The 14,674-nt window shown below is 38.8% G+C and overlaps 1 protein-coding gene across 2 annotated transcripts in view; it reads left to right on the top strand.

Annotated features, from left to right (window-relative positions):
* ATPAF1 (ATP synthase mitochondrial F1 complex assembly factor 1) overlaps positions 1-14,674 on the top strand; it is a 71,759-nt gene that overhangs the window by 10,758 nt on the left and 46,327 nt on the right. For both annotated transcript variants that reach the window (XM_006898971.1, XM_006898972.1), the window contains exons 3-4: positions 5,867-5,917; positions 7,670-7,732. In XM_006898971.1, coding sequence (XP_006899033.1) covers positions 5,867-5,917; positions 7,670-7,732 — 114 coding nt within the window. The remainder of the gene's footprint in view (positions 1-5,866; positions 5,918-7,669; positions 7,733-14,674) is intronic.

Genomic DNA, 14,674 nt, shown 5'->3' on the forward strand with positions numbered 1-14,674 from the left:
TTTTTATTATTAAAGAACACAACGCTGTTGCTTCTGCTCAAGGTAAAATGGGGCAGGTTTGTGGGCAAAGCCAGCTGTGGAGTATCATATCAGTGTCCCAAAGAGAGCTGACAGGGCCAGCCTTTAGAATTGTCCTGTGGCCTCACTCTGCGGGAGCTCAGGGTCAGGCCGGCCTGCTGCTTCCCAACTACAAATATCTTAATTAATGCATTTCCTAATTAAAAGAACCATTTATTATACCAAAGTGCAAGTCAAAAGCTCTTGGAAATACAGCTATTATACAAATTTTCAGTATTATATAGGAAATTTCTTTGCCCTTTTTTGCAAACAGACTTGGAAAGTCAATTTTATAGCTATATAAACTGAGCTATAGAATAAATACAGATTAAATTATGGCAACTCTTGGTTAAATATTTGCTTACTCTCTTCCTTATATTGCTGGACAGAGGAAGGATTATGACTGACTGTATTCTTCATTCCCAAAGCCTTTCCTTCACTTGGAATCACTGGTTTCCTACCACATTAAACTCAACATCCCCCTTTTACAATAATTTTTTTCTCTCTCTTTTCTACCCTGAACTGAAATTTAGATAACATAACCCATGCATAAATTTAGGACTAAAGGTTTGGAGGGATATAATACAACACCCTAACCATGTTATAACTTTAAAAAATCCAAACAAAAAAACCTCATTGCCATCAAGTCAAAACTATCTTGTAGCTGACCCTCTAGAGGAGTTTTGGGAAGCTGTAAATTGAACAGAAGGAGATCTATCTCCCTAGGAGTTCCTGGAGGATTGGAACTGCCAGAGAGGTACCACCTGTGGATTAGCAGTGCAGCTGCCAACAGACTATGTTACCAGAGCTCCCTAAGCATAATATAAAAAAAGGTATTTTTATGTAAAATGGTTAACTCTAGTGTAAATTCTGGGGTACAGCACTACTGTGAGAACCAGTGTTGTCAAATGCATTCATGTATATATGTTGAAATAACTGAACACAGCAACAAAAGCCGTCTGGTTCAGAAATCTTTCGTTGGTGACATCAAAGCCAGGAGACGTATTATCACTGAGATTCCACAGTGTACCATTCTCAGTCATGCTAAATGCCATCCAGTTCATGTTCTACTCATAACAACCCTATGAACAACAAACCATGCCCTATTCTGTCCATCCTCACTATCCCCCATGCTCAAGTCTATTGTTAGTCATTGGAAAGTGTCAGTTCATTTTGTTGAGTTTTCCTCACTTTCTCTGACCCCTCCACATTTCCCAGCATGATGTCTTTTTCCAAGGACTAATCTCTCCTGACAAGATGACCGAAGTATGTGAGACAGTTTCATCATCCTTGTTTCTAAAATGCATCCTGGTTGCAGTTCCTCCAAGACAGACTTGTTTGTTCTTTTGGCAATGTACGAGATACTCAATATTTTTTCCCATCACCACAATGCAAAGGCATCAGTTCTTCTATCTTTATTCACTGTCAAACTTTCAGATGCATAGGAAGCAATTGAAAATACCATGGTTCAGACGTACCTTAGTCTTTAAGCTGATGCCCTTGCTCTTTAGCATTTTGGAGAAGACCTTGACAGCAGATTTTTCCCAGTACAATTTATCTTTTTATTTCTTGACTGCTGCTACCATGGATGTTGGTTGTGTATCCACATAAAATGAATCATTGGCAACTTCAGTCTTCATCTGTCACATGATTTCTATTGGTCCAGTAGTTAAGATTTTGTTTTCCTGATGTTGATAAATATCCCATGTTGAAGGCTATAAGTCTTTGATCTGTAGCAAGTACTTCAAGTCGTCTTCATTTTATGTGAGTAAGGTTGTGTCATCTACATAATGCAAGTTGTTGCTATCTTCCTCTAATCCTAATGCTATGTTCTTCTTCATATGGTCTGGCTTCTCGAATTATTTGCTAAGCATACAGATTGAATAGGTGTGGAGAAAGGGTACAACCTTGACACATATCTTCCTGATTTTAAACCATACAGTGTTCTCTTTGCTCTGTTTTGGCATCTGCTTCTTCATCTATGTAGAGGTTTCACATGAGCACAATTTAGTATTCTGTTTAGTGTTCTTCTCAATGTTATTCATAATTTGTTATGTTCTATTCTACAGTCAAATACCTTTGCATAGTCAGTGAAACACATGTAAACATCTTTCTGGTATTCTCTGCTTTTAACCAAGGTCTCTCTGACATCAATAATGATATCCCTCATACCATGATCTCTTTTGAATCTAACTTAAATTTCTGGCAGTTCCTTATGGATGTTCTGTACCAGTCATTTTGTTAATAATTTTCAGCAAGATTTTACTTACATTTGGTATTAATGATGTTGTTGTTACGTGCCATCAAGTTGACTGTGACTCATAGCACAATACTCTGAACCTTGCTCTATGCAGAGCCAATCTTACTGTCTCTGACACACTTGCCTCCATTGCCTAGTCACTGTGTCTATCCATCTCATCCATGGTCTTCCTCTCCTGTGTTGTCCCTCCACCCTTCCAAGCATGATGCTCTTCTCCAAGGACTAGTTTCTCCAGGCAACATGGCCAAAGTATGTGAGGTGGAGCTCCAAAATCTTTGCCTCCAAAGAGCAACTTGGTTTCATCCTCTCCAGGAAATATTTGTTTGTTCTCTTGGTAGTCCATAATATATTCAATACTCTTCTCCAGCACCAGAACCCAAAGGTATTAATGATGCTGTTTGCTAATTTCTACATTTTGTTAGATCACATTTTTTTACAAGTGGAAATAAATATGAATTTCCCCTGATCCGTTGGCAAGGTAGTCTTCCAGTTTCTTGGAATAGACTAATAAGCATATCCAGGACTATATCTATTTGTTAAACATGTCAACTGAATTCAGTCAATTCTTGTGGTCCTATTTTTTGCCCATGCCTTCAGTGCAGCTCGAACTTCTTCCTTCTTTACCATTAGGTCTTGATCATTTGCACTTTCTAAAATGGCTCAGTATCAACCAATTCTTTTTGATACAGTCACTATGTATTCCTTTCATCTTTTTTTTATGCTTCCTGCATCATTCATAATTTTGCCCACGGAATTCTTCAGTATTGCAACTTGAAGTTTGCATAACAGTTGTTTTCTAGAAAATTCACAGTTTATTTTTAAATTTTATTATTTTTTGTGCATGTACCATCAAAGCAGATCTGACTTGTACGGGAGGAGATTATCCCTCCTTCTCCAGCAGAGCATTTGGTGGATTCGCACCGTGTGCCTCTGGGATTGCAGCGCAGCTTCTTGCCACTAGGCTACCAGAGCTCCCTATAAAGCTATTTTTAAGACAGATGCAAAGTATAGTTTTTGTTTAGCCTCAAGTAATTATAAAAAGGTTTTTCAGTTACAAGAATGGCTGGCTAGATATTGAAAAGTTGTACAAAATGAGAGAAATATTTTTCTTTATATGAAACTCATCTGTATAGTGTAGTTCAAGCATTTGGTGGTATCCCTACTCCTATCCAATCAGTTACTGTCACAAAAAGGAAAAAAAACCTTTACTACCACAGGTTTCTAAAGCATCCAAGTTGTTGTTGTTGGGTGCTGTTGAGTCAACTGTGACTCCTAGCATCCCTGTGAATAATATATCTGAACCCTGTCCTGTCCAGTGTCCGCTTCATCTCTGACACACTTGAACCCATTGCTGTGTCAGTCCTTCTTATTGTGGGTCTTCCCCTCTTTCAGTGACCCTGCACCTTTCCAAGCATGATATCCTTTTTCAGGGAATAGCCTCTCGTAACAACATGCCCAAGTATGTGAAATGAAGCTTCCCATCCTTTCTTCCCTGGAGCATTCTGGTTGCAATTTTTCTAAGACATATCTATTTGCTCGTTCAGCAGTCCATGGTCAGTGCTCTTCTTTAGCGCCACAATTCAAAGACATCCACAGGGGGGCAGTAATGTACTCATTTAAATGTTCTGTTATGTGCTCTTGACACTTTTTGCCATACACTTGATAATTACCTTATTTCATCTATCCTAAAGCCTGTCTTTTTGTTTTCCATTTTAATATCTCTAAAATTGTCTTAAAATTTAACATAAAAGTATTATGTTATTGTTTAGTTAACATCATTTCCTAATACATAAAATAATGGTACATCTTAAATATACTTGAAGGCTTAATTTTTTTATATCTACCAATGAAAATGAAAACAAAGGATGAATTAGGAAGACATTAGAAGAAAACAATACATGAAGTTTGGTTATTAAAAGGAAACAATATATGGGGTTTAATAATACATAGTGATTAAAAGGAAATAATACATAGGATTTGTTATCTTTTAATAAGCAAATGGAGGGTTCTGACTTTTTGTATTGTGTTTTTATAGTACACCTGAGGATCAGTGATATGAAAATTATTCCTTTTCCTATAGATAAGGAGGCTACATTAGCATGCTGACTATCTAAAACTGTGGCCAAAAAGAACAATAGGGTATCCAGTAGGGTTTTTTATGCCAAGATTTTGCCTAAGTTGTTTTTACAAGTTCTCTGGGTCCCATTTCTGAAAGATTTCATTCTTTTAAGCACAGAGGAACAACAGGCAGTGTTTTATGCTTACAGAATAGTAAGTTTTTAACTTCACAGTCCCAAGTTTAGACTGTCCTGCTTCCCTCTCAAGAGGCCTAAACTGGAACTGAGTGAATAGGTGGAAGACTTAAAGATAACAACTTATTCCTGTAATTGTTATTGTTGTGTACTGTAGAGTAAGAACCATCCCATAGCTGACCCTACAGCAGGTTTTCAGAAGCTGTTAATCACACAGGAGGAGATTGCCTATCCTTCTCCTGTGGAGCAGCTGGTGGCCTCGAACCATGTACCTTCGGGATTGCAAAGCGATTTCTTGCCACTAGGCCACCAGAGCTCCCTATTCCTATGATTAGAGAATTTAAAAATAGCATTTCCTGGCAGTGGCTAGTGGAGTGATAGAGGAATAATAACCATTTTCAATTGTTCTTGGGTTCTTTTTTTTTTTTAAGGGGGCTAATTTGAGGAAAAGAAGCATAGGGTACAGTATATCCAATTGCTAACTAAAGGTTGGCAATTTTAATTCATCCACGCCAAGAAAGAAAGATGGGCAGTATCTTCCCGTAAAGACTTAAAGTCTCAGAAGCCTGATGGAAAGTCACTTATGAGCTGGAACCAACTTGATGGCAATGCAGAGTGGGGAATTTAAAGAGAGCATTTTAAAACTGAGTGTTGAAGAAAATCTCTAGTCATCTGAGGACACTTGCCATCAGATGTCACAGATAAGAAACAATGATAAGAAATAGAGTTTTACATTTCTCATTTATCTTGTGAATCAGTATGGAGCACATCACAAGACAGAGTATCAGAAGCAGGCCTCTTCTTCCCTCATATCTACAGTGACAAGTGTAGAATGGACTTAGTACTAGTAAATGATGGTTATACTGAGAGAAATTCTTTCCCTCTACATCTCAGAGTCTCGATCTCTGAGAAAAACTACTCTAGAAGAAATTTGTTTTGCAAACAGTAGCACTTAGAACAAAGTGTATAGCACATTATGAGAGTGTAGAGGGAAGAATTCTTAGATATAAAGTAGAAGTTGGATACTTCATCTAGAACGTTGGTTTTTGTTGTGTGCTGTTAAGTTGGAACCGACCCATAGCAGACCCTCTAGCAAGTTTTCAGAGACAGTGAATCACTCAGAAGGAGATTACTTATTTTCCTCCTGTAGAGCAGGAGTAATTTGAACTGCGTGCCTTTGGGATTGCAGCACAGCTTCTTAACTACTAAGCCACCACAACTGCTGATCTAAAATTGTTGCTTTTATAATGAAATTAATTAAGTGGAAATTAATACCCTTTTCCATCATATATTTTAGACAGATACTTTGGGGAAGCAGTCTATGAGCAGAGGATTCACAAAGGACAAGGTGAGTTTTTGATTAATTCTAGAGATCCAATTCTGAAGTTACATGTCTATAATGAGAAGGTTGCAAGTTTCAACAAATTTACTGTTCAGAAATTTCTGGTTCAGAAATACCAGGTAAGATGGTTTTCTAGTCATAGAGATGAGAATTCATAGATTTTCTTGTTTGTCTTTGACATGATCCCAGCATAATGTGAGCCCTAGAATACTAGAGGAAATGTGAAGGAAATTTAGTAATGTCCTTTTTTCTGTGAGGAATAGCTTTTAAAAAACAATGAAAACATTTTCATTTATGTTATTAATTTGTAAATAAGGAGCTGCCTTTGATAGAGTGAGTAGTAATCAAACTAAAAGAAACATCTAAACTTTCTACTCTTACTAGCTAGAGAGTGCTGAGGGGCTTATTGGTGAGGTTAAAGCATTTGGAAAGTACATGTTACATTATGTTATGTTAGTTGTCCTTGAGTCAGCTCTGACTCATGAAGACTCCATGTCCAGCAGACAAATTGTTAGCCTGTTTTGTGCCATTTTCATAATTATTAGGATGCTTAAGTCCATTGTTGTTAGGTGCCATCAGGTCACTCCTGACTCATAATAACCCATAAACAACATGTACTATCCTGTGTCATTCTCACAATCCACTGCTGTGGCTTAAAGCCCATGCAGCCACTTTGTCAAGTCCATATCATTAAGAATCTTCCTTTTTTGCCAGCACTCTGCCTTACCATGCCTGGTGTCCTTCTCTAGAGATTGGCTCCTTCTGGTAACTTACCCAAAGTATGTGAGATAGAGTCTCTCTGTCCTTACTTACAGGGAACATTCTGATTTTACTTCTTCTAAGACATATTTGTTTGTTCTTTTGGAAGTCCATAGTGTATTCAGTATTCTTGATTAGCACCACAGTTCAAAAATATCAGTTACACTCCATTCTTCTTGTTCATTGTCCAGCTTACATGTGTATGAGATCAGACATACCTTAGTCCTCTGGGTGGCATCATTGCTCTTTAGTACATTAAGGAGGTTGCTTAAATAAAATGGCCACCATGTATTTTGATTGCCCTCCAATTCTAGCACTTTCTCAGATAATATTCTGTGCACATTAAGGAGGTTGCTTAAATAAAATGGCCACCATGTATTTTGATTGCCCTCCAATTCTAGCACTTTCTCAGATAATATTCTGTTGTGATTAATTGAATGTTGTGATTGCTGAATATTGTGATTTACTTTAAAAGCAAATTTACTGTTAATAATTAGCCACTAAGGAGGCACTCCTATAGAATAGTCTTTAGATTCAGAGAAACATCTATACTTACCCTTTTTTCACCAACAAAGTGCTATATTTTGTTGTGATTTATTATGGATTTTCATGAGCAAATTTTCAGAAGTAGAGCTCCAGGCTTTTCTTCTTAGCCCACCTTGGTGACCCTCCTGACAATTGAAATTCTGGTGGCAAAGCTGCCAGCATCATAATAACATGTAAACTGCCACAGAACAACAAACTGACAGATTGGTAAGGGTGAGAAGTACATTGTGACCTATAAATATTCCTTATGAACAGAACTGTGAAAATCTGCCTGAACTTGAGGACTTACTTCCTCTGAGCATATGGGTTTTCTTACACCTGTTTTCTACTTATTGCAGATGTGCCTCCTTTCCCTTTCCTGGCAGACTGCTTCCCCAGGACTAGAAGCTAGAATTAAGCCATGTGTTTTGTTTGTTTTTAAATTCTGATTGTTAATTGTCTTTTTTTTTTCAGACTCTTAGTTCAATATTTAACATTGAGATGGTGAAAGACAAGACTGCAGAAGAAATAAAACAGGTAATGAGTAAAAGCAGGTTGGCATACATTATAAAAATGTGTGCTCTGTGGACCAAGTCTTAGTGTACATTTCTGATACCTCTTTCTAGCCAAAATGTTATGAAAGCACAATGATGCTTTACTTGAAGAACAGTAGCATAAGAAAACTTCTCTTTCTTCATCTCACCCTTCTATGCCTTGTATGTCTTGTCAGCTCATGGTCCATCTTTTGTTCTTATTTCCACTGCCCACCATCTTATTTAAAATTACTAGAACTCTCAACCTGGATCACAACTGTTGTCGTTGTTGTTAGGTACCATAGATTGATGTCCTAGGCATTGTTCTTATTGTTACCCTGTACCATCGAGTAAGAACCAATCCTCCAGGAGTTTTTCACAGGCAATAAATTGCATGGGAACAGATTACCCACCCTTCTCCATGGAGCAGCTGGTAGATTTGAACTGTGTGCCTTTGGGTTAGTAGCATAGCTCCCTACCACCAGACTACCAGTGCTCCCTATACTAGACATTAGTGACCTGAAATGAACTGGTTTGTCCATTTTGAATCAAATAATCACATAGCCTCCTATGTTGGTGTGAAAACAGTGGACCAGGATTGGGGAAGCAGCATCTGAATTCCACTAACTTCACAAAGGAGAAGAGTCCCCACCCACAATATTGATAGCACAGAGCTGGTTCCTGTGGAGTTAAATGCTCTCCATATTCCGACAGCTTCTTCTGTCTATTCTAATACAACCACTTCTCCCAGGGCTCTCACTGCTCAACTGCTGGGTTCACTAATCTGTTGCAGTGACCACACAGAACTCACAAGCTTCCCTGATAATCTCACCGTTATAGGGTGTGCTATGGAAGATTGTTCTTGTTGTATACTGTAGGGTTGGAATGACCCATAGCTGACCCTCCGGCAGGTTTTCAGAAACAGTTAATCACATGGCAGGAGATTGCTTATCCTTCTCCTATGGAGCAGCTGGTAGCCTCAAATCATGTCTTTGGAATTGCAGTGCAGCTTCAGGTAGGAATGAACTGTAATTCTTTAGTCAGGACAATTGCTAAGGGTTCTCCTAGACCCTCTGACCTTCAGCCTCAAAACTCTGGGCCCGTGTTACAAAGCTGATTTATTTCTGTCAATAATGACACCTACCCCTAGCTCCGCAATAAGTGTGGGCAAAGGCCGTAGGCTTTGGCTACATGGAGCAGCAGTTCTAGTTCAGCTCTGTCTCATTGTTCTCTGGTTCTGCACTACCTCATTTACTCTTGCTGCTAATCTAATCTGGTCTGAGTCTTTATCCTGTGCAACTCAAAAGGATGTACTGCACTCTTCACTTCTTTCTTGATGGTACTGAGATTTCTGGTTTCACCCTCTTAACCTTCTCACTTAAAGCCTGGTGGAATGTCAAAACTGACCAGTCTTCTCCACAGTGTTCTAAACACTTTGTTTGGCTATATCCAACCCAGAGGTGCTATTTACCTTATTTAGATTTATGAACAAGATATCTAACCCCATTGTGGGGGCCATAAATACACTTCATTAGTATAGCCCTACCCAGCCATGGTGGTGAAAGTCAAAAGAAAAGTCATATCAAATAGCCAGGAATGACAAAGAGGAAAGGTGTAGCATTTAACATCAAAAAGAACATTTCAAGATAAATCCTGAAGTACAGTGCTATAAATGATAAAATAATATTTATCTAAATACAGGTAAACTCTATTAACACAACTATTATTAAAATATATGCACCAACCACTAAAGCCAGAGATGAAAAAATTGAGTATGTCTACCAACTTCTGCATTCTGAATTGACATATGAAGTCAAAATATGTTAATACGTTAATAGTCAGATGCTTTATGATTCCAGATGTGACAACCACCACATGGAGCAACATTTTTCTCTCTCAACACAGCTCGATTATAAAAAGCACTGTGGCAGTCTTCTGTGGTGTGGCTATGGAGAATCTGGTCCAGCAGACTGAACAGTGAGGCAGGTTGCTGAACCACCGACTAAGCACCCAAAGCCCACCACTCAGGAGGAACCCAAGATGTCCTTAGAAGCAGTTATCACCAATGAGCCTTTCGCCCATTCTGCTTTGAAGTTAACCGCAGGCAGTGGTATCTGCTTCCAGGACAGGTGATTGCTGCCAGACATTGTCAGGATCAGATATCTTTCTGATCTTCACCTGGGCACTCACCCTCCAAAGTGGAGTCAATATCAGATGTTTTCTGATGTTTCTGTGAGTAAGTGGGTCATATCTGCTCCCACGTTCTAGGAAGTTCCAATGTCACCACTACCATCCTTCCCTAGATTATCATCTTCAAAGAAACAGTAGTACCGTGACGCCACTCCATGTGCTTCAACCTCAGGGCGCACTTTTGGACAATTTGCACAATTTGCTTTCATCTTTCAATATGTGTTCTCAAAATCACACACACACACACACACACACACACACACATCATTAATAACAATTGGTGACTGCAATGCAAAAGCCAGAAACTAAAGAGGATTGGCAGTTGGAAAATTTTGGCATTAATGACATAAGGAGGCCAGAGATTACATAAAAGAATTTGTACAACGAATAACTTATTCTGGGAAATGTACAGGGATATTACCTGATGGGATACATAGGAATCTGTTTGATTACACCTGTGGAAAGAGACACTGGAAAAGCTCAGTATCATCATTCAGCACAAAGCAGGGGGGCCACCTGTGGAATAGACCATTAGTTGCTCAGATGCAAATGAAATTGATGCTAAAGAAAATTAAAACAAGTCCATGAAAGCCATAATATGACCTTGAGTTTAACCCACCTGAGTTTAAAAACCATCTTAAGTAGATTTCATAGATTGAATACTGACAGCCAAAGACTGGGGTGAGTTTTGAGATGACGTCAAGGACATTAAAAACACAGGAAAGAAAGAAAAAAGAGCAAAATGGATTCCAGAAGAGACTCTGAAACTTGCTTTTGGAGAGAAACTAAAGGGAAAGATGAAATAGCTGATGATTTAAGATAGCTGAATAGAGATTTCAAAAGGGAGCTGGAGAAGACAAAGCACTGTAAAAAATGTGCAAAGACTTAGAGCTAGACACCAACAGAGAACATGCTCAGCATTTCCCAAGGGGAACTGAAGAACAAACTCAAGTCTCAAGTTGCAATACTGAAAGATTCTTTGGGGAGAATATTGGATGACACAGGCAGCATCAGAAATGTTGGAAGGAATATATAGATTCATTGTATCAAAAATAATTGATGGGCACAGAACCATTTCATGAAGTAGTATTTGATTGAGAGACAGTAGTATTAAAGTAAGAAATCCAAGCTGCACTCAAGATATTGGCAAAGATAAGGCTCTGGGAATTGACAGAATATCAATTTTGATGTTTTAGCAAACAGATGCCGCCTTGGACATGCATCATTTATGCTATGAAATTTTGAAGATGGCTGCCAAGCCAATCGACTAAAAAAGAACCATTTTTGTGCTCTCTCTTTTTTTTAAAATATGGAAATTATCAAATATATCAAACAATATCACTATCACATGCAAATAAAACCTTACTGAAGATTATTTTGAAAAAATACTTGGAGTAGTATATCCACAGGAAACTGCCAGAAATTCAAGCTGGACTCAGAAAAGGCTATGGAGGAAGGTATATCATTGCTAATGTCAAATGGATCCTGGCTAAAAGAAGAGAATACCAGAAAGAAGTTTGTGCTTTATTGACTATGCAAAGGCATTTGATTGTGTAGAGCATAATAAATTATGGATAACATTGAGAATAATGGGAATCTCAAAACAATTGTGTTCATATGGGACTGTTATTGAACAAAAAAGCAAAACAAGGAGATAGTACATGTTTTAAAATAAGGAAAGATAAATGTCAGAGTTATATCCCTTCAGCATACCTATTTAGTATGTTGTTTGTAGATACCATCAAGTCAAGTACAACTTATAGCAACCCTGTGAACAACAGATCTGAATCCTATGCTGTGCCGTCATCACCATTTCTGATACACTTGAGCCCGTTGCTGTAGTCACCACGTTAATCCATTTCCTTAGTGGATCTTCCTTGCTTCCACTGACTCTCCACCCTTCCAAGCATGATATCCCTTTCCAAACATGAGCCTCTTTTAGCAACCTGAGAAAAGCTTTGCCATGCTTGCCTCCAAGGAACACTACAGCTGCACGTTTTCTAAAACATACCTGTTCGTTCTTTTGGCAGTGTATAGGATGTTCATTACTTGGCTCCAGTACCACAACTCAAAGGCTTCAGTTCTTTTTCTGTCATTCCTTATTCATTGTCCAATGCTCTAATGCATAGCAGGAAATGGAAAAGACCATGGTCTGAAACAAGCAAACCTTAGTCTTCAAACCAAAATCGCTGGTATTTATTATTTTGGAGATGTCTCTGACAGTAGACCAAAGCAATATGTCTTATCTCCCTACTGCTGGTACCAAGCATTTTGTATAGAGAACAGATAATCTGAGAAACTGAACCATCTGAAGAAGAATGTCATTTCAGAATTGGAAAACAATTCATCAACAACCTATGTTATAAAAACTAACAACAACCTTCCTTCCTGAAAGTGAAGAGGACTTGAAATACTTACTGAGGAAAAACAAAGATTATATTTCTTCATTATGAATTATACCTCATTAAAAATAATCACAGTGGACCAAAAGGCAACAGGATGATAAATGAAGAAAAGATAAATAAAGTCAAAGATTTCCGTTTACTTAGATTCCCAATCAAAGTTCATGGAAGAGTGAAGAAATCAAATAATATATTGCATTAGGAAAATCTGCACAGGGTTTTTTTTTTTAAAGTGCTAAAGAACATTGATGTCAACTTAAAGACCCAAGTCATGACATTTGTAGTTGCTTCATATGTGTGTGAAAGTTGGAGAATGAAAAAGGAAAACCAAACAATTTATTATTTTGAATTGTATTGGCAAAGAATATTATGTATAACATGAACTGCTAAAATAAATAAATCTGTGTTGAAAAAATGGAATCACAGTGCCCTTTAAAAAGGAAGAATGATGTAACTTTGTCTCCTATACGTTGGGCATCTTCTTAGTAGGGGCTCCTTGGAAAAGTCCACCTGTACTTGCAATTGCTTCATGTACTTAGGAAAGTTGGAAAATGAGTAAGGAAGACTTGGGGAATGCTAGGGAGGAGGGGAAGGCCTCTGGCCAGGGCAGATCGCCTAGCTCCAGATAAGTGCTAGCCTAAGATGGCTGCTGCGTCTGTTGAGCTGGGAGTGGTCTGCACTGAGCTGAGGTTCTCCTGTCCAATCCAGATGTCCCACGTCTACAATCCCACCTCATCCTGTCTTCCTATTTACTTGCCTGTATATAAGTGCACTGCAACCCCCAATAATGTTGAGTTTGGCTCTCTGCAGCACTCCCAGAGTGGTGTGTCTCCATCACACTTACCGCCATCAGGGTGTTGCTGATCCCTGCTGCCAAACGGACAGAAACAGAAGACTGAAGAAGACTTGAAGCTTTTGAATTGTGATGTTAATGAAGTTTTGAGCGTATCATAAACTGCCAAAAGAACAAACGAATTTTGGAAGAGTTTCAGCCAGGGTGCCACTTAAAGTCAAAGATGGTGAGATTTTTGTTATGAAGAGGAGCCAGTCTTTGGAGAAAGACGCCATGTTTGGAAAATTGGAAAGTCAACAAAGGAGAGGAATACACTCTTATGAGATGACCAGATGCGGTGACTGAAACTATGAGCTTAATTAAGTGCAGCAGCAATCGTGATGATGGCAGAGGATCAGGCAGGGTGTTTTTCTGTTGTCCATAGGGTTGCTAAGACTGGAAGCCAAGCCAACACTTAATTACAACATCAACATCATCACTATCATTAATAGTGTTTAATAGTAATTGTTATGTGCTGTTATGTTGCCTGGGATGTAGCGACCCTATGTACAACAGCTCTGAAGCCTGTCCTAACCTGAGCCAGTCTCACTGATTCTGACACTCCTACTCCCACTGCCCCAGTTACCATATCAATCCATCTCCTCTGGAGTCTTCCTCTCCTGCACTGTCCCTCCACCCTTCTGACCATGATGTCCTCCAAGGACAGGTCCCTCCTGGCCACATGCCCTATGTATGAGATGGAGCTTCAAAATCCTAGCCTCCAAGGAGAAACTTGGTTTCACCATCTCAAGACAGACCTGTTTGATTTCTTTCAGTCCATGGTATGTTCAAGACTCTTCTCCAGCACCACAACTCAAAGGCATCAATTCTTCTCCCATCACCCTTAGTCATTGTCTAGCACTCATGCATAGCAAGTAATTGCAAAGTCCAAGGCTTGGATCAGGCACAACTTAGTCTCTAGACTGATATTGTTTCTTCTCCTTCTATCATCACTAGTCATTGTCTAGCTCTCTAATGCATAGCAGGTAATTGCGAAGACCATGGCCTGGATCAGGTGCATCTTAGTCTCTAGAATGACATCGTTTCTTCTTCGTACTTTGCAGAGGTCCTTGACAGCAGATTTTCCTAGTGCAATTCATCTTTTTATTTCCTGATTGCTGGTGCCAAGAGTATTAATTGTGGAACTGATCAAGCTGTAATTGTTAACAACCTCAATGTCTTCTCCATCTATTATGGTACTGACAATTGGCCCAATGTTGAGAATATTTCTCTTCTTGATATTGAAGCCTACAGTCCTTAACCTTCTGCAATGAATGCTCTGGTCCTCCTTAATTTCAGTTAGCAAGGTTGTGTCATCTGCATAATGCAGATTGTTGATGGGTCTTCCTCTAGTCCTGATGCCACATTCCTCCTCATAAAACCCAGCTTCCCAAATAATTGTTCTGCATATAGATTGAAAAGGTATGGAGACAGGATGCATCCCTGATGCACTCCTTTCCTGATTTTGAACCATGCAGTGTTTCCTTGCTCTGTTCTGAGGACTGCTTCCTGGTCCAAGTAT

Source organism: Elephantulus edwardii, unplaced genomic scaffold, assembly GCF_000299155.1.
Source record: "Elephantulus edwardii isolate Elephantulus edwardi_28Jun2011 unplaced genomic scaffold, EleEdw1.0 scaffold00243, whole genome shotgun sequence".
Classification (NCBI taxonomy): domain Eukaryota; kingdom Metazoa; phylum Chordata; class Mammalia; order Macroscelidea; family Macroscelididae; genus Elephantulus; species Elephantulus edwardii.